Here is a 27046-nt window from a genome sequence, read left to right on the forward strand (position 1 = left end):
TATGTTTTTCAAATTATAATTTATTGTAATTTCATTTGATAGATTAACAAAAAAATTAAATAAAATTATAGATAAAGGTTAAACCTATTTTTTATTATATGGAAAAATGTACATAGCAAGCAGTTGTTCCAATCCCATAGTGCATTAATTAATGATATAACTCATTGGCACAATGAGAAAAATTAAACATAACTCATTGGCACAATGAGAAAATTAAACATAGTACATACTGGTTTTGCTTATGATTAAATTTATCATGCAATAATATAAATTTATATACTAGCATAATTACAATTAATTTTCCATAATGCTAATAGTATAAAAATTAAATTTATATATATATATTTAAAGATTTTTTAAACGTCTTTTCTTTTTGAAAGCAAGAGATTTTTTCTCCTCAGTTTTTATAACTGGTTTGACTTCAGTTTTACCAATTGCAAAATAAGTTTCATCATCGCTTTCTTCCTGAAACAAAAGTATTTATTTAAAAGAAATAATAAGACATTTAGAAAACTATGTAATAAATTATGAGAGCTATTCAGAAATTGAGTTCTAATTGCTTGTTTATAATAAATATATATAATATTTGTAATTCAACAAGGATATTGAGATAGTGCATGAAAGAATTTCTTTTAAATACAGTTTATTACTCTTAAATAATAGATACAAAATAGCAATTCAAATTAATCACAAAGTTAATTTAGTAATAATTAAATTATTAATATTAAAATACAATTCCAATTTACTAAAAACTTTACATTAAATAATAGAAACTAATATTGAATTAACAGTAAGATAACTATAAAAAAAATCAACAATTCACTCAATGCAAGAATAATTCATTTTTACTGTTTATAAAACAACTACTGTACACTTTATAAATTAATAGAATACTAATAGAATACTCACAGATAACTCATCAGTTGTTTTCAACTACTGCCCAAAATGGAATACTTGTAATGCACTCATTCTTACCATTAACAAGGTTCAATTGTCAATGGATTTTGTAGCCATTAGGTACTAAACGTGTGAAAAATAAATCTTGTCATGTGCCTTACTCTTGGTAGAAATGACAATAATATTCTATTTTACCAGTCTTTGGTTCGACAGCACAAAATAGAATGACAGTAGATAAGCATGTAGAAATTACTGGTGGTTATGTTGTTAGCTACAGATTTATTTCTAACAGTTAATTGGAAGTTCATTTTTGGAATAGTTCTGTAAAGAGAGCTTATGAAAAAATTCAATAATTTATTTGAAAAGTATAAAAAAAATTCTACACTTTTTGACTAACATATTAAGGTGTCAGATTTTATAATCAGATGTGATGGCTTTGAAACTGACTGCTGTTTAAAAAATACCGTGATAATAGGATTGGAAGGCTCTAAATGTTGATAATAACAACCTTTCAGTTTTATGATTATCAATGTAGAGGCTCCTGAAAATGTCACAGCCCCTCTCAAGAATATTAAACAATCTGTATCAGATGCCCACTAAGTAAAATTAGGAGTTAAGTGGTTTCATGTTCCCTTTTCTAGACAAATATACTATTACACATTAGTATTCCAAGTCTATATAAATGCTAGTGATGATGTAAAATTTTACAAGTAAAAACTACTCTCAGTACAGTACATCACAGTTACTGGTTGACTGTATGTGACCATTATTACTCACAGAGAAAGTGACTCCAGTCGGTACCTCTTTTGACATAATCTGACCTCAGTTCATATAAATATATTACCTTAAATCATTATTCCCTACATATTCACATATGTCGGGTTATGTTATGGTGAATTAATAATCTGTTAAAAATATATACTACTGTCTGTTTTCAATTAACAAATTGTGCACGCTGTTTCTAGTAGGTGTAACACAATACATTTTAATCAGTTAAGAGGTTAGAATAGGTGTCTTGATATGTTGTATCAAATATTGAATCCTATTGTAAAAATTACTTACCTCTTCATCATAAATAATTTCATTTGCTTTCTTTGATTTACTTGTTTCTGGTTTTACTGTAGTCTTTACATCAGTTAGTTTTTCTTCTTTCATTACCTTCTTTTTTGGTGTTAATGCTTCTTCAAACACTCTTAAACAACAATAAATCAAGTAATATATTATGAATGAAAAAATTTTTTTTGTCTACTTTAAATAATAAAATTCTATTCTTTCAAGTGGTTACCTTACTAGCACTTTGTTTATTATCAATAAATACAAATCAAAGAACATTACAAGTAATGAATCCTAATATCCATCTTCAGTTATAGTAGTAAACATATTACTTATACTGTAATAGTAATTACTAATTACATATATATATATATATATATTATATTAATCCGATCAAAATAACAGAATTAATAAAATAAAATAAGATGACATCTACCTTATTCCATAATCCAAGCAAGAGCGCTTTCACGAGTACCTTGTGTCATCAGTTGCTCTATAATTCTTCAAATCTTTCCTTGATTTTAATTTTTTATTAATGACTTCATATTTTGTATAAATGCAATTTTTAATTTTAATTAACAATTTAAAATTTTGAATATAAAAAAAAAGTTTAGTTTTATTTCTGTCTTGATTTAATTGGAAAAGGATCTTTTAACAATTTTAAATCTCAATTTGAATTTTAATGTGTAATTTGCAACAAAAGATTTGAAAAATTATAAAGCAACTGATGATGCGATACTCGCGAAAGCGCTCCTGCTTGGATTATGGAATAAGGTAAGTGTCATCCTATTTTATTTTATTTTATTAATTCTGTACTTGGGTTGATCGGATTAATATAATTTGTATAGTGCAGAGGAATATGATTCCCTAAAGGATCAATTTTAGAAAAAGAAAAATATATCTAATGTTTAATATAGATTAAATATTTTTTCCTAATAAATTAATAAAAAATAATTAATCTTATATGTAAGTACACAAGTAATGAATTACGTAAAAAAAATTATTCTACTTTTAAGTACAATTCTGATTTAGACATTCTGATATATGGGACTGTACCTCTCTACCGCCTTGACCGGTTGTAACCAAAGTTAAGTCACAACAGTGACCCATATTCAGAAGTCATTGTACAAAATTTCATTATAGTTAGTCAGTAGATATCAAACAAAACAATAACTGATGAAAAAAAGAAAAAAAAAAGTATTATCCCCACCCCTGAATGAAAACTCCCCTACTACATAGCTAAAGTGACATACTAATGTAGTAGAATCATCTAATTAGTATAAGAATCTAAGTTTGAGTTCGGAAACTATAAAAAAGGAAAAGTTGTTAACCCCCCACCCAATTTATTGCCCTTTATTGGGCTTTGAATAAGACCAAAAACTATCAAAAAATATCTTGGCTACTTAAGGAACATTAAATTATGTAAAAAAATACATCTATCCTTTGAGCAATATTTTGAAATATGAATCTCCCTGCTCCCTTGATCGATTGTGACCATAATGAATTGGCATCAATGCTCCATATACAGAAATAATCATGCCAAATTTCATTCAAATTTGTTCATGAAGGATGAAAAGATGTCAAGCAAAAACAGACCCAATATACATACTTTTATTCTTCTGGAGTTTTTCAATTGTAAAATTGTTTACTTTTTTCTTAAAGGGGTCATGAAATTTCAAGATTTACGTGTTCCTTCATTAAATTTTTAGCATACTTTAGTTTATATAGTATACTGTACAGCTGCACAGTATAACTTTATAACTGTGAAAGTTAATATATATTTTTTGAAAAATTTTAAATTTTTTTAGTGTAATTTAATGCTTTTATTACAATTTAAGTTTTATTACCTTGCCTTCAACAGCAAAACTGTCATTTGGGTGATGGTCTTATAAAATTATCTGCTAACTACTGCAGACAGTGCTGATAACTGAATCCTAATGAACAAAATCGTACACACTGTTATTACAACCTCACAGTATTATTTCTTCTTTGTTATTTTCTACACACCGGTTTGAAATTTTTCTTTTGGATATTTTCTTTTTCTGAATAGAATTTATTTTTGTTAAAATGCTAAGATGGTTTTTTTGTTCAGAAAAAGGGCCCATTTTCCAGATTGTTCACCTATTAAAACTGAAAGATAAAATAAAATTTAGTTTCCTCTTGAATGGGGAACTTTGTACATAATGGGATTTAATTACCTATAACCACAGCAGATGCTACTGATATAATTTACAAAACAAATCCGATAATATCCTTGAGCTTTTGCAGTGAATAATCTTCTAAAATTAAAAAAAAGTAGTAATAATAAATTAACCAATTTAATGATTTAAATAATAAATTTAAAACTTACTTTTTTCTTTTGGCACATTCTTCATAAAGTTCTGCACATGACTCTTCAAAATATAAAAATGGAAACTGTAAATTTTTTAATGATCTGCTTTCTCCATTAGTAGAACAATTTTCTAAGAATTTCTGTTCATTGAACGGTTCAGTAATGACACTTTCTGAAAATTAAAGCAATCTTTAGGAAAATTTTAGTTTATTTGCTTATTATTATACAATGAAATAGTGTTAAATCTTTATTTTGATCACATGAATACATTATGAATGGATTGATTATGGTAGACCACTGCTCCAGTAATTTCCTGGGCAGCATCACAAAATATATAATTAATTATAAAATAAAAATTGTTGCGATTCATATATGAAATTAAATTAAATTATGAAGTAATTTACATACTTGTACATGAAGGTAATAAATATAAAAAATAATACAAAATTATTAACAATTTATTTTGTAAAGTATAATGAAAAATATTTGAGTACATATTGTATATATACTTTGAACAGAATTATAGAAAATTCCGAGCGTCTTTAATTAGCATAATTTTAAAAATTCTTAGAGAAAAAAAAACTTTTTATGTATTTTAAATAAACTGAAGAAACATTTTTTAAATACTGTAGTTCAATAATAAATTGATAAAAAATGGCAATGGCAGCATAATAAGGCCTTTTCTCATAAGTGATGTGTTATATTGAGTTATATGAAAACAGCTCTGTTGTGTGATTTGATAGAAGTGGATATTGTTTGTTATTTCTTAATAAGTGGTTATTCTTTTTAGCAAAAATAACACATTCAGTTGTTACTACATGAATAATTTTTTTACATAAAGAATCATTAAACAAAACTGTTTTGAATTTGGGTGAGATTCAAAAGCTGTATACATAGTCTAAGTTAGTAAAGTTTCTAAAGAACTCTAACATAAAGCATAACTTTTTCACATTAATATTTTATAATGGATTATAAAAATAATATTCTACCAAACAGTTTACATAAAATGGCTAATCATTTAGTAATTTTAAATATATTTAAACAAATTTTATTAACAAATATTGATAATAATAATAATTGCCATAATGCGAGAGGCAAAATAATTTAATAGTTGAAAAAAATATGGCCCATTTGTTCGAAAATGTGCTATACAGTAATTCAATAAAAGCCACTTAAAATTGATTTATGTGGATTTTTTGCAATATTACAATATTGTTAGTTCTTAGATTAGGTTTTATTAGGAATAAGAGGCTTAGCTTTAACAACTGAGCAAGACTTTGTACAATCCTCAATAACAAACAAAAGTACTTGGAGTTCAATAGACAGAGTCACTATCCCACTACACCCAAGAAAGCAGTGGAAAGTGGCTACCCTATCAGCTGTTAGAATGTAATGTTATTGATGGAATGAAGATGGTAGCTGACCTGATTCCCATTGAAGGGATAAAGGATAAGTAAAGGAGATGGAATATGAAGAGATGAACAACCCACAGAGGAGCTGCATTAGACTTGTAGATTAGAGAAGTAGGAGTAATTGGAGGAAACATTGTAGTTATGATAATATTACACATACACATTAATTATAATCAGGAACATAACCAGTTCAAAACGGAAGGGGCAGCTTTCTGAATGTAATCTCCTTCATTGGGTAAGGGTAGTCCATGAGGAGGGGGGTTACTATGCAATAATATATAATAACAAAAGGAAGAATAAAATATTTATTTTAAAAATCTAATTTTGTAACAATAGTTTGCAAGGATTCGATGCAAATTGACTGACTACAGCTTCAACTAATTGCTCCTCATTAGTGAAAACCCATTGTTGGAAAATGCTTAACATAGCTAATCCATTTAACCTGTTTTCACCAGCGGTGCTTCTTAGCCGTGTTTTAATATGATGAAGGGAACTAATTGAAGCTTGATAGTACTTAATGTGCAGGACTGTGAAAGTAATATCAGCACAGCCTTTCTAACAGTCATATAAAACGATTTGCTCTTTTATAACCTCAATTATGTCTGGCACTTCCTGTTGCATCTGAGAAGCAGCAGTGGTATGTTGCTATGAAGTCCAGTGAGTTGACTTTGGATAAAGTTCGAGAAATTGAATAACATGCCAATGTCTTGTGGCAAGTTAGATGGGATGAGACAGAGTGTGGGTATTACATGCATGATCTCTTTCCAAATGTTGTTGGTTTGCGGACGCCTCTTGGGTACACTCTAATAAATATGTGATGCAATTTCTTTCTGGTCATGGTACTTTTAGGAACAGACTGCAGAAATTCGGCCTGGTAGATTCTGAGATGTGTTCTCAGTGTGGACAATTGGATGACACCTACCATGTTTTTTATGAATGCTAGAAGTACGAGTTAATGCGCATGGAGACCATCTGTCAGCTTAATATTATCGGCTCGATGTTGGATCTGCGTGTAAACTGGAGGAGCCAGGCCAAATGGGGCAATAGTGGAGAGTTTTATAGTATACTTAGCAAAAGAAAGGATCACTGAGGAGATGTAGAGCCGTGGTTGGATTTCTCTTGTATTATGTTTTGTTTTATAAATTGTTTTTGCTGTGTTTGTTTTTTGTTTTGTTTCAGTGTTACTGTGATGTTATTGTTCCATGTAGTATTTTTATGTTTCGTGTTGTGTGTTGAACTCACTTTTACCTTTTACGGATAGGTAGTTTAGTTCCTTTGTTTAGTTAAGTTCTTTCAGTCACTTAAGGCTCTGTAAAATGTGTTTTGTTTTGAGTTCATTAAATAGTAGTACACCGATGTAAATGTCACTCGTCGCATCGGTGGGATCCTGGCAGAGACGGACTGAAATATGTCAAAAGCCGAGGTTTTGGAGATGACCTCTGGTAAAGCCATAAGGGCTAGGAATGTAGGGGGTGGTGGAGAATGTCTTTCCCCTATGGGGGGTCAGCATGTACCTCATTCCACATTTTGAACCACAATTCCTTTCTCCTTCAACTTCTAAATTGTAGAAAGTTACACAAGATGACTTCATCTTGTGTAATGAATGGAGTGAAAGTACTTACTTTCACTCCATTCATCCAATGAAACACGTCTGATGTTAATTGGATAGAAATTTATCAGTGGAAATGCAGTTAATTTTTCTGCAGAAAATCTTACTTCTAAAGATGATATGGAATCTTTTCTAAAATTTGGATGGATTTTTGGCTGAACGATTGCTTCTATGCTTCTGTTGGTCAGCAATGGGGGTGCTGGTTATATCAACATTCAAATACATTGCAATGTCGCCTGTTTGTTTAAAATGGTAGTTGTGGTGTTCTCCACATTTTCCCGATTAACTCCTAGCATGTCAAGAATAGTTTGAATGTGCTAGTTGGCTTTGACTGTGTCAAAAACACAAAGGCAAATGTTCTTCAATTGAAGGGCATTTGCTATGGGTTTCATTATAACGGAATACTTAGCAATTAATGCTAGTGACACAATAAATGAAAATCTACACACTGCTGCATCTATTTGATAAGCATTTTTTCTTAATGCTGCATTTCCCTCTTCAGCTAAGGTCTCTAATGCATTTACAATACCAACGAAGTGATCCTTAAAAACACAGATGCTCTTGTTTTTCTCTGATCACCTAGTCACAGAATCTAGAAATGCTAACAATAAGCTTGTGTCCTAAACGGACTTGTGCAAAACTGTTATATCTATTTGATAGTTCTAATGCAGTTTCAAATTTCTGGAAATGTTTAAGTCATTCATAACAAGGTTAAGTGTGAGTAGGGCTATGGAATTAGAAGTTTTTTTTGTACTTTTGTCTCAAGATCGCCTGCACACCTTCTTTTCCAGACATGGTGGAACATCTGTTGAAGCCTAACCCCACACGCTTATCACGGTCTAGGTTTAAGTTTGTCACAAAATCTTCAATGGTTTTGGCAGCACTCTTGGTGTTAAGTACAAGCTCTACAAAGTCTAAAAATTCTTCTTTGATTTTGTTGGCCTTTTCATTGAAGAAATGTTATCCAGCTGTTATTTGCCAGGAATATACTTGGTTTTGTCAGCCAAAATGCTATAAACATTTTTTCTTTTTTGTCTTCAGTCATTTGACTGGTTTGATGCAGCTCTCCAAGATTCCCTATCTAGTGCTAGTCGTTTCATTTCAGTATACCCTCTACATCCTACATCCCAAACAATTTGTTTTACATATTCCAAACGTGGCCTGCCTACACAATTTTTTCCTTCTACCTGTCCTTCCAATATTAAAGCGACTATTCCAGGATGCCTTAGTATGAGGCCTATAAGTCTGTCTCTTCTTTTAACTATATTTTTCCAAATGCTTCTTTCTTCATCTATTTGTCGCAATACCTCTTCATTTGTCACTTTATCCACCCATCTGATTTTTAACATTCTCCTATAGCACCACATTTCAACAGCTTCTAATCTTTTCTTCTCAGATACTCCGATCGTCCAAGTTTCACTTCCACATAAAGCGACACTCCAAACATATGCTCTCAAAAATTTTTTCCTGACATTTAAATTAATTTTTTATGTAAACAAATTATATTTCTTACTGAAGGCTCGTTTCACTTGTGCTATTCAGCATTTTATATCGCTCCTGCTTCGTCCATCTTTAGTAATTCTACTTCCCAAATAACAAAATTCTTCTACCTCCATAATCTTTTCTCCTCCTATTTTCACATTCAGTGGTCCATCTTTGTTATTTCTACTACATTTCATTACTTTTGTTTTCTTCTTGTTTATTTTCATGCGATAGTTCTTGAGTAGGACTTCATCTATGTCGTTCATTGTTTCTTCTAAATCCTTTTTACTCTCGGCTAGAATTACTATATCATCAGCAAATTGTAGCATCTTTATCTTTTCACCTTGAACTGTTACTCCGAATCTAAATTGTTCTTTAACATCATTAACTGCTAGATGCATGTAAAGATTAAAAAGTAACAGAGATAGGGAACATCCTTGTTGGACTTCCTTTCTTATTAAGGCTTCTTTCTTATGTTCTTCAATTATTACTGTTGCTGTTTGGTTCCCGTACATGTTAGCAATTGTTCTTCTATCTTTGTATTTGAACCCTAATTTTTTTAAAATGTTGAACATTTTATTCCAGTCTATGTTATTGAATGCCTTTTCTAGGTCTATAAATGCCAAGTATGTCGGTTTGTTTTCCTTTAATCTTCCTTCTACTATTAATCTGAGGCCTAAAATTGCTTCCCTTGTCGCTATACTTTTCCTGAAACCAAATTGGTCTTCCATTAACACTTCTTCCACTCTCCTCTCAATTCTTCTGTATAGAATTCTAGTTAAGATTTTTGATGCATGACTAGTTAAACTAATTGTTCTGTATTCTTCACATTTATCTGCCCCTGCTTTCTTTGGTATCATGACTATAACACTTTTTTTGAAGTCTGACGGAAATTCCCCTTTTTCATAAATATTACACACCAGTTTGTATAATCTATCAATCGCTAACTCACCTGCACTGCGCAGTAATTCTACAGGTACTCCGTCTATTCCAGGAGCCTTTCTGCCATTTAAATCTTTTAATGCTCTCTTAAATTCAGATCTCAGTATTGTTTCTCCCATTTCATCCTCCTCAACTTCCTCTTCTTCCTCCATAACACCATTTTCTAATTCATTTCCTGCGTATAACTCTTCAATATATTCCACCATCTATCGACATTACCTTTCGTATTATATATCGGTGTACCATCTTTGTTTAACACATTATTAGATTTTAATTTATGTACCCCAAAATTTTCCTTAACTTTCCTGTATGCTCCGTCTATTTTACCAATGTTCATTTCTCTTTCCACTTCTGAACACTTTTCTTTAATCCACTCTTCTTTTGCCAGTTTGCACTTCCTGTTTATAGCATTTCTTAATTGCCGATAGTTCCTTTTACTTTCTTCATCACAAGCATTCTTATATTTTCTACGTTCATCCATCAGCTGCAATATATCGTCTGAAACCCAAGGTTTTCTACTAGTTCTCTTTACTCCGCCTAAGTTTGCTTCTGCTGATTTAAGAATTTCCTTTTTAACATTCTCCCATTCTTCTTCTACATTTTCTACCTTATCTTTTTTACTCAGATCTCTTGCGATGTCCTCCTCAAAAATCTTCTTTACCTCCTCTTCCTCAAGCTTCTCTAAATTCCACCGATTCATCTGACACCTTTTCTTCAGGTTTTTAAACCCCAATCTACATTTCATTATCACCAAATTATGGTCGCTATCAATGTCTGCTCCAGGGTAAGTTTTGATTTAGAAATCAACGAGTTGATTTCTAAATCTTTGCTTAACCTGATATAATCTATCTGATACCTTGCAGTATCGCCTGGCTTTTTCCAAGTGTATATTCTTCTATTATGATTTTTAAATTGGGTGTTGGCAATTACTAAATTATACTTTGTGCAAAACTCTATAAGTCGGTCCCCTCTTTCATTCCTTTTGCCCAGCCCGTATTCACCCACTATATTTCCTTCCTTGCCTTTTCCAATGCTTGCATTCCAATCTCCAACTATTATTAAATTTCATCTCCTTTTACGTGTTTAATTGCTTCATCAATCTCTTCGTATACACACTCTACCTCATCATAATCATGGGCGCTTGTAGGCATATAGACGTTAACAATCGTTGTCGGTTTAGGTTTTAGGCTATAAACATAAGCTTTTTTAACCCTTGTAATGATGTGATCCCTGATTATAGTGTCACATAGATCAGTTATTTAATTTTGGATGATAGGCAATTGGTATGATGTGTTTTTCAGCTCATGCTCAAAATGGTCTTTTAGTTGTGATTCACCTGCTTTAATAAGAAAATTGCATAATTTGATAAGTACGTCTTCACCCAGATTTTTGCCTCTAGGAGGAAATTATGTATGATGGAAAAAATGATGCAGCAAACAGTTGAGAACAGTACTTTTTTTGTGTTTTCTATTTATTTTTGTGAAGACTGGTGAAGTTGGATGTTCACTGGTTCCCGTGAATGATTTTGCAGATTCCATTGCTGTCTGATGTCCCTGGGACTGTACATGTGCTTTGTAATAATCATGCATGTCCTTAATGAAAGGTCTGATGAAAAAAGAACCCAAACCACCTCTCATTGTTCTGACTGATAGTGAAAACAACACATAATATTTACAGAAAGCACCTTTGAGTTGCCTTGAGTAAGCTAGCGATGGTGAAAGTGCATCCAGCCATTGGTGACTGAATTTCCTCTTGGGTTGTTTAGCATCTGTCACAAAATTGTAGCTCTTCAAAGGTCCAAGAGATTTTACAAATGTACCGGCATAGTGCTTGCCAGGCCGAAGAATTTTCCACTGTCATCTTTATGACAACCTTGACTGCAATTTCACTTTCACTATGTTGCACATTGGTTTGAATCATAGAAGAAGGCCCTGTAGTCAAAGTGTTTGAACCAAAGGGTGGTTGTACTTCCTTATTCTCATCTGCATTGCTGCTGCTGGTATTTTATTTTGTTTTAAATTCATCGCAAAAAAATAAATAAATTTCATTTGCCCCCACGTGATATGCTGATGATTATAATAGTAGTGCAATCTTTGAATTTCAGCCAATGCTACTCTGTCGTACCAGCCCCACCATATCAGAACATGTTCTTTGATGTATGAATGATTTTCATTCTCTAGAGAAAGGTACCTCCAAGCACTTCTATTAAATTATGGAAACTGTAGCTGCCCAGATCTAAAATGAGGATTATTACAGTTGTGAATTAAACCAAGTGATAATAACAAAAAAAGACCTTGACTTAGACATGAACTTCAAGAGGTAGCATCTGGAAATTTATTAAAAACTTAATTAGTTCAGTAAGATCCAGATGTATCAGCATTTATGGTAAGAGAAATATAATGGTGCTGATTCAAGGAATAAGAAAAAAGAGACAATATTTACTGATCTTAAAACTATTTGAACTTATTAATACAATATTATTGATCATGCACCACAGCAACCCCATCACAAGCTTTTGTCAGCCATCAAGATAGACCTAAAATGGGCTGAAGAGCAGAGCATGTTTATTTATTATACCATATCAGAAGTATTATTTTAAACTAAATTTTAATTAAATCAAAAAAATTCATTGGAAGGTTTAAATCCAACAGAATGAAGCTGAAAAAATTTACATTAAGGATTAAAACTGTAAGAACATGAAAACAGGTATAATACACAGGTATAATATCACAGTTCACAGGCACTTAAACAATAGTGTACTAAAAATTAGCGACATCAAGTGCATTTTTAGTTGTCTCAAGCAGTTCCTTCTGTGTACATTTGGCTGGGCAAAGATGCCCTATAATTACATCCAATTACAGGGCATGACTCATTGTAATATGAAAAAAATGCCAGAAACCTTTTTTAATTTTTTTTTTATCAAATATTTCACACACAAAATATTTTTTTGATGAATTTTGCAGCAACAAAATTAGATCTTATTATAAACCATTGTAGCAATTAATTTAATTAAAAAATCTCAGTTGCTGTCTACCAATAGGTTTATATTCTTTCTTGAATTATCTTTTGCTGGGTATTGACACCCAGGAGTCTGATATTTTTTAGTATTTTGGTACTGATACTGATATCTAGCCTCAAGTAGTTCAGACTACCAAGATTATCTATATGATAAATTTTATGTTAAACTAAAATTAATTATTTCCATCTTTTTTTCTTCTTTAATATAACTGTCAAAACACATATATCAACTGGTGTTCCAAACATTTTACGTTTATTATAATATTAATTAAAAAATATTATACCAGTTTAAGCTGGTAGTTTTGTCATGTCAGGTATTATATTTGTTAAAAATTCTAGGAGCAATAAATTACTAATTATTTTGAATTATTAAATCTATATAAATAATATTTTTAGGTAGATTTCTTCTAATTTTTATTTATTTATTTTTTTTAAGGGACACCTCTTCAGTGTCAGTTTTTTTTTATAACAAGTGATAATTTATTACTGAAGTAAAATCTGCATTTTTTATTAGCTTTATCATGCTTAATAAAATAAATATTACAAATAATAAAGTGGGAAGTATTATATAAATTGAACTTTTATCTAATTTATATGTAAACAGTTTAATTGAAATGTTTTCATTTAATTTGATACATTTAAAAATATTAGCTAATCCATTAGTTTAATATTAAACATATATATATATGTAAGTATAAAATTAACCTTTTATCTATTAATATTTAAACCATTTTATCATTTAAAATTTAAAACATCATATCTTTAAGAGTACAGTCAGATATGAAATAATTCAATAGAAATCTGTTAGTCATTTACTGTTTAAATTCCCATTACTCAGATTATAAATATTTTATTTGGTGTTCTTTTACATAAATTTCAATGAATCAAGCTAAAGTTATTTTTGATAGATCCTACAGTCTTTTATAACAAGTAAAATGGAAACAGTTTATGAAGAAGATGAAGATTTGGAATTCTTTGAAGAATTTCATAGATTAGCAATGTTATTGTAAGTTATTGTTTTTATTACTGTTTAATTTTAACCTATTAATTAATTATAACGTAAAAATAACTATGAAATCATCCTCACAGAAATGTACTAGTAGAATGAGATTTTACATAACAAGTAAATGAAAATATAATTTTGAGATATTGTTTAATTGTATTATTAAAAAATGATTTAGGTTAAAACAGTCATGTTATATTTCTTACCATCTTATTTCTTATCACACACCTCGTCATCATGTTAGGCCATGGGTGTTGTTTATTGTCCACTAGTCGAATAATGTGCACATTAATAATATAAAAATAAATAATAATATTTCTTATCAAATTATGCAGAAGATAGTTGCTATTGGACCAACATATATTTGACTTTTCTCTTTATTTAAGTAAAAATTTTATGGTTGTACTATATGGGTTTTTTATTACCATCAGAATAAATTAAATTTATCTTCAATAAAATTTATGAAACCAGTTTTATGTCCAATGTGATTCACTAATATAAAAGTTTTATTTGACATATAAATATACAGAAAGAATATAAATTTTTTGATTAAAAAAAATATCATTAAAAATTATGAAAATGTTTTCAAATTAAAGTAACTATAATTCTATGACCTTTTATGTCAAAGAAGTGTACATAATGCATTGTTACACTACAGAAAGATTAAAGATTAATTTACACAGTAGTCTTTCATACAGTACTGACACATGTAAACTGCCTGAGATACAAAAGACACCAGTCACAGCTGCTTTCTCTGATATTCATTTTACAGCCAGTCCTTGTGGTGAACAGAATGAAAGTACGACTTGCTGAGCTGAAAATCACATGGATTTTGATGGGATTAGCATGCTGTGCAAACATATATTTGGCAGCAGCAACCCACTTCATTCCTCATTTTTCATATTAACCCTGACATGGATTGCTTGTTATTCCTAGGGATAGCTATATCATATTCAGCGACAATCATTATGGTTACAACACTTTAACGTACATTTTAAATTTTAAAGGTATTTTGCAGCCAATTATCTGTAACCTCTTCAAAGGAGTTTCTGGTTGCATTGTTGTTAACAGCACCTGTCTAGGTGCTGTTAACAACAATGCAACCAGGTTTATATAGTTACTTTATAGTTACTTTAATTACCAGAATTATAGTTACTTTAATTTGAAAACAATGCAAGAAGGTTAGAAAACGTTTTGGTATGATAATCAAATAATGCATTTAATCAATATTGTGCTTGTTTCATTGATACATGTTTGTTTAATCATTTGTTTCTGTCAAATTCTATGAGTTTGTAAATTTCATGTAATTCAAATGTTTACATCTTTGTTTTTATATGCTATGTCTAAAATTTGCATGTTGTGGAATTAGGAACATAATATAGTGATCTTTTACAGATAATGTTGTTGTGTTTGAGTCTGTAATGGGTGTATGCACATTCAGTCTCTCTTATTTAATATTTATAATTACTACAGTTTAATTTGCCTACTCCTAGGTTGCTGTATTTTTTAGATTGTGTTTTGTCAGTATTCTGTATGATCTTGTGTATGTTGTATGACTTGCTTGTTTTTGTTAGTGTTATGTATCTTCAGTGCAACTTATTAGTGTCAGATGTTTTATTATATCAGGTTATTCAGTGTAGTTTTTGACAAAAGTGACTAAAATATACCGGACAAAGTGTATGTACCAGGGTTGTTTGAAAGGTTCTCAGCCTGATACAGAGATTGTATAAATATGAACTTATAACTATGGTATTTATCAAGGATAATCCTTTAGACTGTAAAGTTTCAGATGCCTGTGTTTAGTTGCTTAAATGCAGTTATTGGGTAAAGCAAACAAGTTTTGACATTTTCTGAAAAATATATAAAATTAAAGTTGACCTATCATAATGTTCTTAAAAACATTATGAAAAAAAGTTTATTCCTGATGTTCATACAAAAAGAGCTAGATTCCACTTTAAAGGATTCTTCCCCCTCATTTTCAATGGTAAAAAATTGGGCTGCAGAATTTAAACATGGTCAAGGATCCATTCAAGATGATGAACTCTCGGGATGTCAAAAACCACTACCACTGATGAAATTATTACAAAAATCTACAATACAGTATTAAATAATCGCCAACTGAAAGTACACAAGCTTCCAGACATCGCAAACATCTTGACAAACCATGTCCACTACATTTTACATGATGTTTTGGGTATGAAAAAGCTTTCTGCTCGGTGAGTGCTGCGTCTGTTAAGTTTTGACCAAAAAAGCATTTGACTGAACACTTCTGTAACAATGTATAGACTTATTTAAATGCAATTCTACTGAATTTATTCAACATTTTATAACAGTAAATGAAACGTGAATTCACCAATACAGGCCAGAAACCAAATAGCAGTCTAAATTGTAAATGGGAACAGGTGAAAGTGTGCCAAAGAAAATGGAAAATTGTTCCTTCTGCAGGAAAAGTCATGGCTATTTTTTTTGGGATTCTTGTGATGTGGTACTCATAGACTACTGGAAAAAGGCAGGCCCATCACCAGGAAGTATTATGCTTTACTACTTTCTTTTTCCTGTTTAGCCTCCGGTAACTACCGTTTAGATAATTCTTCAGAGGATGAATGAGGATGATGATATGTATGAGTGTAAATGAAGTGTAGTCTTGTACATTCTCAGTTCGACCATTCCTGAGATGTGTGGTTAATTGAAACCCAACCACCAAAGAACACCGGTATCCGCGAGCAATGCACCGGTATGCTTTACTACTGGAGCAATTGAAGGGTACTATTCAACCTAAACAGCCACATCTGTATAAACAGAAAGTCCTCTTTCATCATGATAATGCTCTTACACACATGTTCCAGGTTGTTGCTGCGAAACTTGATGATGTATGCTTTGAAGTGTTTTCATATGAACTGTATTTGCTTTGAAGTGTTTCCACATGCACCATGTTACTTTCTCTTCCCAAACCTAAAAAATGACTCGCTGGATGAAGATTTACTTCAAATGAGGTAGTCAAAACTGATATTACTGCTTATTAGCTGGATAAATTGCATTATACTGTGGGTATTAAAAAGTTGGAAAGTCATTGGTCTAAATATATTGAATTATAAGGTGAATATGTTTAAAAATTGAAAAAAATCCTGCATTTTCTATATTAGGATGAGAACTTTCTGAATGATCCTTGAATTACATAATGTAACATGATAAAATATCATGTTTATACTTTACAGAGTGATAAGATATGATGTGTTAGGTGAATTAGTTATAGTAGGCCTTCTACAAACTTTCTTTGTCTTCTCTTTTAAAGATGTGTTAATTACCTATTTTGGATACAGTGCAAGTCAAATAGGATGTGTAAAATAAATGGATTAACCAAAACATTCAAATGTTACATACGGTACATTAAAAACCAAGATCTCAACATTCTTCAGTAACAAAAAATTTAAAAACGAAGCTATTTGATAAAAATAATTTATTAAATGAACAAGAATAACATATATTAATATATCGGATTACATAAATGATTGTTTTAAATCATTGCAAGACAAGTTCCACTAATTACCAACAATACCAGAAAATTTATTGAAAAAGTTATTAAAAGGAACTTTTTACTGAAAAAATAATCTCTGAGTATCCATCAGTAAACCTTCGTCTCCTGTCTGAGAGCTGGTGACCTGATTCATATTGCACTGACAATTTCATGCTATAGCTCATGGTCCTTTGCCATTCAAATCAATATGACAAACGTTTCTCCAGTCGCCTCTTCAATTTGGCCCACCCATCTTTTTGTCAGTCTTCCATGTGACCTGCCGCCCTTGATTCTCCCTGTATTACTAGCTTCTCAAGATTTTCCCAGACCTACAGATTATATGGCTGAAAAAGTAGAGATTACACTGGAAACATACTGCAGACAACCTCCTTTGCATATCCAATTTGTTTATAATCAAGTTGTTTGTCCTCTTTTCCATCTATGTGACGCCGAGCATTCTTCATAAGCCCACATTTTGAATGCATCAATTCTCCTCCAGTCTTCCACTTACGGTTCAGGTCTCAATGCCATACCTGACTACTGGGAAGACTAATAGTAGTACTTGAAGCAGTCTCAGCTTTGCATTTCTTGTGATTGCCTTATTCTTCCAAATAAATGTCAATTTCAGCCAGTGAGCCTCCATCTTTATCTATTGTGGATCCTAAATATATGAAATGGTCCACCTTTTCGAACTCACACTGCGAATCACTGACTGGAAGATCGTTGGCTGTGTCTACAATTATAACTTTTGTTTTTCCAGTGTTTAACTTCAGTTTTTTTGAAACTATGGTTGGGGATTTCTTGGCCTAGTGATACATAAGAATGGAAATTAGATGAATGTTGTGTTTTTGATTAAGTTTTCTGTTCAGCAGTCTTATAAAGTTTACAACAGTTTGAATTAAAATTAAATATCATTCTTCATGATAAATATGAAGAATGGTAAACATTCATTTACAATGTATGCTCTTTAATAGGTTGTCATTAGGAAGGGCTATTGGCAAAAATGTTATCAAATAAAATGTTTCCTGTAAGAAAGTGAAATAATATTATTAATAAAGTTATATCTCATAACATTTATGACATTTTTTTTATGAGGATACTATCATCTTATTAAAGAATACTTAAGTTAATAACATATAAAAATTATTTATCTGAATAAAATGATAGGAGAAAATGATGCCTGGTTTCTTAAATGAATTATTAGTTTATGAGCTAATATTAAAAAGAAAATCATAATTTATATTATTCAGGTACTGATTTATTAAATGTGCATGCTCAATTTACAGCTTATTTTGCAGTTTTTCAACAATCACCAGTCTTATTATATGCTAAGAAAAAAAGTGTATTTATCCATTAAAAAAGGGAATAAAGGCCAACAAAAATGTTTTTATGTTTAAATAAATGTAATGATTATTATTTTTTTAAATTATTTACATTAGTCTGTCTCCGTTATTATGTATAAATATTTATATTCTTACTTTCTAACTGAAGATTGTGCGTGCATATGTTTGTTTGTATTTTTTTAAGATTAATAATTGAATTGCCTAATTTAATTTTTTTTATGAAAAATAAAGATAATAAACTAGATAAATTAATTCTATTATTGATAGTATTTAAGGTAATATTTTTAAGTAATACAATAAAACTTAGATATGATGTGTTAGTTTTAAATTTATAAATACTTTTTTACATTGAATATAATTCTTTTTATTAAAATAATTATTTAAATTAATGTTGAAGCTAAAATTTCTCTCATTTTTTATATTAAAAATAACTTTACTTTGTACATGGAGATATTCTTATACCCACAATATTGCATATAATTTGTACCAATAAGTTAATAACAAAATTGAATGCTGGAAGGGAAAACAAGCCATACTATCTGGGTTGAGATCTGAAAGGAGCCAATCCAACACTTTATCCAGTTTTTACAAAATGTATCAAAAACTAAAAATCTAGTAACAATGAATTTTTTTCTATTTAAACTATTATTATTATTATTTGTGGAAAGAGTGAGAGAAGTTTTTTAATTTTTTTTTTCACTATTTCTAATGGTCTTTGAAAGTTTCTTGATACACTTTCACCAGACTGCATTAGGGTTCTGATAGTACTCATAGGTGACAAAAGGACTGCTCGCTCTATTTATTAGAGACATATTTAATTGATTTATTATTTACTTTTCCTTTTTTAACAATAACATCTACCAATTACAACTGTTTTTAGCAATTGAAACATATAACTATAATAAATTATAATTAATTTGATAATGCTCGTAAACAAAACTACTAGGTTCGTGCTAAAATGTAGGCTTACTATGATAAAATCTAATATACAAATATTTCTTATTATTAAGGTTAAGAATTAATTGCTTGTGAACATTTATAATAGTATATCCTGCATCTGTACATTACATAAATTTGCGTATCATTAAATATCTGTTACAAACAATTATTCATGCTTTATTATTAAATTTTGATTATGATATTGAGAATATATTAGTTATAAATAAAATTATAAAATTAATGCTGTAATCATACTCATAAGCAATTATACTCTCCACTATCATAGTTTACTTGCATCATAGTAGATTTTATTGATCATGATATGATTTGAAGAAGTAAGCCAATAATTCCATGTACACAACTGCTAAAAGTAAGAGAAAAATGACATAATTAGCTATATTATAATGAATATATTACAACTTTATGAAAGTCAATAAATTTCTTCTGAGAAATTTTTACGAAGTGAATTTTTTCTTGCCGTTAGTGCAAAAATGAAAGCCAGGTAGGTAAACTACATAGGTTGGTTTCATTAAAATTAAATTTTATTGTAAAGATATTCAAAATTTAATAATCAGCTAAACTAGATTATTCTTTTTCTGTGAATTAAATTAATGAATTAATTTTTTAGTAATTATATACAGATTTAATAAAGGTACTGACGTCGAGATATTTTAGCTCCTTCCATTTTATATTCGTTAATCTCAGCATCTTTTTTTGCCAATAAATTAAATAACATTTTTTCTCTCGCTTGTAGCTCTTCAATCATTTGAATTAATGGAAAAGTTAAATGTTGACAAAGCTGTTAATAGAATAATTATATAAATTAATATATATATATATAAATAACATAATCAATCAAGATATTTTAATGAATTTTTTCAACAAAACCCATAAATAAAATCAGCTCACCGTCACAATCAATGTATAAATAAATATTTTATTTAGATCTATGTATAATTATACGTTATACAGATCATATCAGGAATGAGTATGTATGCTACTCCATAGATAAAAAAGACCACCCCAGAGCTGCCTGGACGGATCAAGGAAATCTACCTTTGTTAGAGCAGTACCACAAAATATAACCTGGTTATAAAAAAGTCTGATTAGAGTCTTTATTAATACATAAAAATAACAAAAATATTGATTTAAATAAATAACATTCTAGAACGAATTAATGTAAATTATTTTAACACCTTAAACAAAAATTTCAGATTTTATATATTTTTTTGAAATATATCAGCAGAATATTATTGATAATATAAACAAAAAAAAATTTCATTTTGTATAAATTGGTGGAAAGGTTTTTTAAATGGCTCAATAATTTATCAAATATCATAATGGAGGTATGATTAAGGGCCTTTCTTATATGATGAAAAATAATGTTCACATGTTAGTAGTTTCTTTGTTTGGTTTGCTAAAATAGAATATTGATAATTTTTTAGTTATACAGAAAGATTATTGTGAGAGGTGCTTGTAAAACTGATGCTGATTCAAAACATCAAAATAAACAAAACAAAATTCAGGTGTACAACAAATGCCCTCGCTTCATTTTTCTTGTTTCCACCATTTTGAGTTTTTTTCAATAAAAATCTGTATTATAAAAACAGACTGAGTTATTTTAATGAAATTTGATGTATATGTTTCCAAAACATCTACAAAATAATAAGTTCAAAATTTTACTTCTGAAAATTCTGAAATGGTGACCATTTAATTCTTTTAATTACAAATAGTTCCATAAGTATTAGTTTTATTAGATTAATTAGTAAATATTACATTTTTATTAGATAACTTATTAAGCTTTCCATTATAAACAAAATTATACCTCATTTGTTCAAATCAATTGTTAAACAGCTGAGATAGGGCTGAAATTATTTGAATGGATCTTAAAAATTGTGCTGTCTACAATTTTGTGCCTGTTTTCATTTCCTTCACTAACTGAATTAAAATAATTTCTATTATTGTTATTATTATAACAATAACAGAATAACAATATACAAGAAGACACCTCCCTTTTATATGCCATCTTTTTTTATTTACTAAGATGATACATACTTTTAAATTATGATTTGACTGTCCTATTTTTTGTATCTTGCAAACATATTTTAATTTTTTTTAATAAGTCCTGAATGATAATATTATATTTCAGATTGTTATATATAAACATAATAAAAATTTAAGAATTATAACCGTAGTGTTTTATCAAGATGCTTCAAAATGGTTTGATTTTGTTGCAGACAAGTTTAATTTAATCATCTGATGAAAATTTATCAAGTCTAGAAATTTCTTGTTATGATTATATTAATAGACTAGTAAGCCTTATAATGTTAGCTTATGCTATAATGTCTCTTTGAAAAGCACAATGAAATAGTTGTGTCTTCTCTTGTTTAAAGTCAAATAGTTATGACCCAACTAAAGAATGATTTTTGAATGATTTTTTGAAAATGTATAATTTTCTAGTCTTTCAAAGTAATTTAAAAGACTTCACTAATTTCAGTGGTGGACAAGCTTTGAGCTTATGTTGTGAATTAATTCATCAAGCAAAAAAAAAAAATTCAGGTGTAGTTACATTAATATCATTTGCAAAGAAGATAACAATGAATGATTTGAGATTTTAGGAAATCATTCATTAATAAATAATAAGAACAAGGAAGTTAGGTTATTTTTGTGTACCACATGTTAAAACATTTTATTATTCCTGATTTTGAGAAAGACTGAAACGTTGGTGTTTTTCTTTAGTTTGAAAATTTTTCTATTTTTTTTTTTTTAAATCAATCGGACTAACACTCATAAAAATGTTGTGTACCTGAGTTGGCTATTAAAAGTGATAGAAAAAAAGAAGTTGTTACTAAAAGCAATTTGTTATAACTGTAAAAAAAACAACATTAATTTTGTTTTCAGAATAGTGAATAATGTTTAATAACAGAATTAATAAAATCATGTCTTTTTTTTATTTTTTTACCTTTTCAGGAGTAGTGAGAGTGAGGATGAACTGAAACTTGAAAATGATACCTTTCAAGTACGAGATGAAATTCAGCGTAAGTTGATTAACAGTTTTTAAAAGTTCTTTCTTAATTTGTAATTGTTTCGGATCTATTAATTCAAATATTCTTTTAATAAGTATAACTGGTTCAGCTTCATAAAGTGGATTCATTTCCTACAAAAAGAAATAATAAATTAAAAATAACTAAAATAACATTTTACCGGAATTATCCCCACTTCATACATTTTTTGGTTGAATGGTTAAAAATTATTATTGTTCTAAATGATGTCTAATGACATTTAAGTAAACATATACATAGAGGGGGAAGTCAGATTTCTGATTACAGTTCACTTGATTTCAAACTACATGCAAGTTTTAAATTTATTTATTGTGGGGAAGAGAGTCTCAAAGTCTTGAATAATTACTAATAATTAAGGAAGAGTCGTGATGTCTCATGCTGCAGCTGCATGTATTTAGTTGACTATGTGTAGTTCTAAATGTATACTTTTTAAATCGTGCTTAAATGAGATTTCTGCTTATTTCTTTCTTTGTAACTGGTATTTATTCATTCGAAAATCTCAAAAGGCCATGAAATTGAAATTTTTGCCAGTAATCAAACCTGGGAATTTCATTGTAGCAAAAATGGAAACTTGAGGGGATGAGGAATAGTATGAATATGTTAAATCCAATTTGAGTTAGTTGATCTGCAGTAAAAAAAAAACAGTATGTAGGAAGCATCTCTATACCAACCAATAGGGCTTACATATAGGCACTGTGGAACTGCCTATATATATATATATATATATATATATATATATATATATATGTGTGTGTGTTTGAGTCCTTTTTTATTTATACTTATACAATATATAATCCTTAAGCTTAATGTAAGTATCCATCTCCCAGTTTATGAAAAAGATACAAAAATCTTTATATGGAACTATGCGCTTCACAGTTCCAGTGGTGTGGTGTTTGGGTGTTGTGCGCATGAGAGAGAGAGAGAGAGAGAGAGATAGATGTAATACAAAAGTATATGAAAGGAGTTGTTTATTTATTATAGGCTATAATGATATGATTTTCTTTGATATGATGTAATTATTTACAAAGATTATTTCTAAATACCACATATGCACCAACAACTAATATTTGCTTTGTAGGCCTACAAAACTACAAAATAAAACCATTAAATTGTACAAAAAGATACATATATGAATAAAGTGTAAAAGAAACTTGAATAAAAGTAATGCAATTATAATCATTATTAAATTTATTATAAAAAAACTATGAATATTACAGAGATATTAAGTTTGTACTATAATAAACATAAAATTAATTTAATTAATTAAAATGTTAATTTGTACTGTATTTTATAAATGTAAAACATAAAATGATTTCATACAAGATAATTTATATAGTAGCTCAAATAATAAATTACAGTAGAACAAATAAATAAAAAATGAAATAAACAATAATTAAATGACAAATTTAAATAAATAAATAATAACAAAATTAAATGAATGTGGTAGAATAAACAGCAATAAATACAAGAAATATCATTTGGAGGTATTATTTTTGTAGCAACCAGCAGTAGCAAGTGTTCTGCATGCTTGGTTATAATGGTGGTGTTGGCCAGGCAAGTAGAGGCAGCTTGTAGGGAGATTTGTATACACTTTAGATTTATGTAAAATAATTATATATTTTAATCGATTTTTTTCTATGATTACATATTTTTAATTTAAATAGATTTACATATCAGTAATCAACATAAAATTGTTACTTGTTATCTATAAAATGAAAATACAAAATATAATTACTTACCTTACATCTTTCAAGTATTTGCTCCTCTGTTAATATTTCTGACCAAACTTTGCTGAAATCTGACAAAAGTATATCATATTTATTTTCAGTAACTGTTGTTCGTATTATGAAATCTTTGTCATCAATCATAATTCTTTTCCACATTTTCTACACGACCAATATTATTTAAAACTGCACTCGAAACCGATAGTTCTTATAAATAGCGGTAGATGGTAGTACGACAAATATATTTATATATATATATATATTGAGTGCGGTTCTGTTCCGTTATACCAAATATTTTCGGTTAAACGTCCTTCTTTTGGTTAATAAAAATACATCTATATGGTTACTATGTATTATTATCAAGGTATGTAGTTTAAATTGCGAACAGAATTTATGTTTACGTAAAAGCATTCACTAATTGTATTTCTGATAGGAATAATCTGCATAGAAATCTACGAGTATTCGATTGCCTTCACCAATACAAATCGTTCATTATGTACTCTAGTGTTAGTTTGTGTTTTACTGTACGAAAAACTTAAAACAAGTTTGATTTATTGTGTACTTATTTCATTTAATTAAATGTTTATTCTTGTTAGTGTAACCTAAGTGATTTCAACGTTAACGAGGTTATGTTTTTAAATTTTACACTACTTTGATTCCATACTCCAATCTGTAATTTTTTAATTATGTAAAAAACGTTAAGAAAATATTTTATAAATTATTTATTGTATACGTAAAGTTTTCGCTGAAAATTGGTTTGTTAACCGCATTCAGACACCAGTATCGCGTATTGTACTCAAGTATACGAAGACTACGTTATTCAAAAGAACACGTTTATACGTCATTAAACTTATGAAATAATTATTATTTGAAAAAGGATTTTTTTTGCTATCATCTATAATGGGTGTTGTTATTTTTTAATTAACCCTTTTGAAATTTAATACAATTTTGTTTTTGTATTTTGATTGTATCTAGTCCTTTGATGTGCAATAAAAATCTCTTGGTAGCAGCACATTGCCTTAAGGAATGTGCTTTTATCCCCGTTTCAAAGTAATGTCAGTGTCATAGAAGACAGATAATTGAACGTCCTAATAATGTGGGAAGATAACTTGTCAGCTGGTAAACAGTTTTAATTAATTAGGTTTTAAAACAATCGTAATGAGATGTAGCATTTTTTTACTGTACATAACGGTCTAATATATTATACAGCCGAAATTTAAAAACGATGGAGTGGCCATGGGGTTAATGAATTAATTCACACCGGAATTTGTAAGATTCTCATATTTTTTAGGTGTAAATCATAAATATTGTTGGTTCACCGCCTGTTATGTCAAAACGTGCTGCTTGTATTTATGTAGATTGCCAATCGTTTTTTCTGCAGTTAATAAATTTTAGTGTTTATATGTAGTTTTACAACTTGGAATTTTATTTTGTTGAAAATGTTTGTGTAGTTGAAATATTGAAGCTTTTGTTAATACTGTGTGTGAGCTGCAGATAGTTATTTGAGATGTGGTTTAATATTATATTTATATGATGCAAGTATACATATATTCATTCAACTCTTGATAAACCCTTGATCTGTAGTCATTTATCTTATGTATACATTTTGTTTGTTATGTCATTCCCTTATGAAACAATTTACCTCTCATTATTTCTGATGTGTTACCTTATTTTTTCCACTAATCTTCATTTGACTTATCTTTATATTTTTACTTTGAGAAACGTGTTTGTTTTTGTTTATTTATATTGCCCTCAATTCTTGTGTCTTAATTTAATTATTTTTTGATATTGTAAATTTTTTGTAATTATGAATAATGTGTTGGTTTACCTATGGTTATAATTATTAAATTCCTATAAAACTTTTATGTATTTATTGATTTTCTCATAACTTTAAAGTGCAATTTATCCTTTTTTTAATTATGCTAACATTAAATTAATTTTTACTGCCCTCTGTAAGTATAATTATTTAATGTATTTTTTCTTTAAATGTAGCCTGGTTACTTTGAGTTAATGTTATTACTTTTTTTTTTGTTGAGTTTTTCGTATGCCCTTTGTTAAGATTTAGTGAATTTGTCAGTTTATCATGTATCAATCTATTTGTTTATTCTATTTATCATGTTCCTTATTAACATTTATTTTGTATATATGAAAACATGATTGTGGTGGTTAATGAAAAAAAGTAGATCTTTAATATAGTAATCCATCCTTAAAAATGAATTATTGCATGCTTTTTTTGTACATACATAGTTAAGAATTATGTAGTAGATTGGTGTTTACATACTATATTGGTGTTTATTAATTATCTTCAATGTGTGCATTTGTATGCTCCTGTCTGTTTTTATTTGTGTGCTCTTGAGTAACATTCTGATGCCAGCTTATTGGAGTGAATATTATCTTATTTAGTTAATACATTTTACTTGCTTCTATAAACACAGTTACTATTCTATTATTTTTAGCTGTCATTAACTGAAATTTGTGACTCACTGCTCTGTTTTTTCATTATTTGATTCTTTAGAATAGAATCTTTGTTTTAATACTTTGTGCTATTTTTAATTGGAGTCATTTAAAATATTTTACAGGAACCGTTGATCCCAATAGGGAGTCCGGTTTAGGAAGTGATTCTCACAATATGGCAGAATTGGCAGCGTTGTTAAATACTGAAATACCAGAAGGTCAGAATAGCTTATCGGACAGCCATACAAATTTAGAAAGAGTT

At 29.1% G+C, this 27046-nt stretch overlaps 2 protein-coding genes across 3 annotated transcripts in view; one reads left to right on the top strand and one right to left on the bottom strand.

The window, feature by feature from the left end:
- Positions 1-25161, bottom strand: LOC142325663 (non-homologous end-joining factor 1-like). 2 transcript variants are annotated; one of them, XM_075367695.1, is made up of 6 exons: positions 24346-25161; positions 22507-22701; positions 20205-20343; positions 4301-4454; positions 1960-2089; positions 1-461 (listed from the first exon to the last, which is right to left on the bottom strand). In XM_075367695.1, the coding sequence occupies exons 1-6, from the start codon at positions 24487-24489 to the stop codon at positions 405-407; spliced, it is 819 nt and encodes a 272-aa protein (XP_075223810.1). In that variant the 5' UTR covers positions 24490-25161; the 3' UTR covers positions 1-404. The 2 variants fall into 2 exon arrangements, with proteins under 2 accessions (XP_075223810.1, XP_075223809.1); XM_075367694.1 differs by having other exon boundaries at positions 1-465.
- The window catches only part of LOC142325811 (abl interactor 2-like), a gene marked incomplete at its 5' end in the record, with an annotated part of 45460 nt that continues 43018 nt past the window's right edge, over positions 24605-27046 (top strand). Inside the window, 1 exon segment of the mRNA XM_075367837.1 lies at positions 24605-24694. Coding sequence (XP_075223952.1) covers positions 24605-24694 — 90 coding nt within the window.

The sequence above is a fragment of the Lycorma delicatula genome, chromosome 5 (assembly GCF_047948215.1).
Source record: "Lycorma delicatula isolate Av1 chromosome 5, ASM4794821v1, whole genome shotgun sequence".
NCBI lineage: Eukaryota > Metazoa > Arthropoda > Insecta > Hemiptera > Fulgoridae > Lycorma > Lycorma delicatula.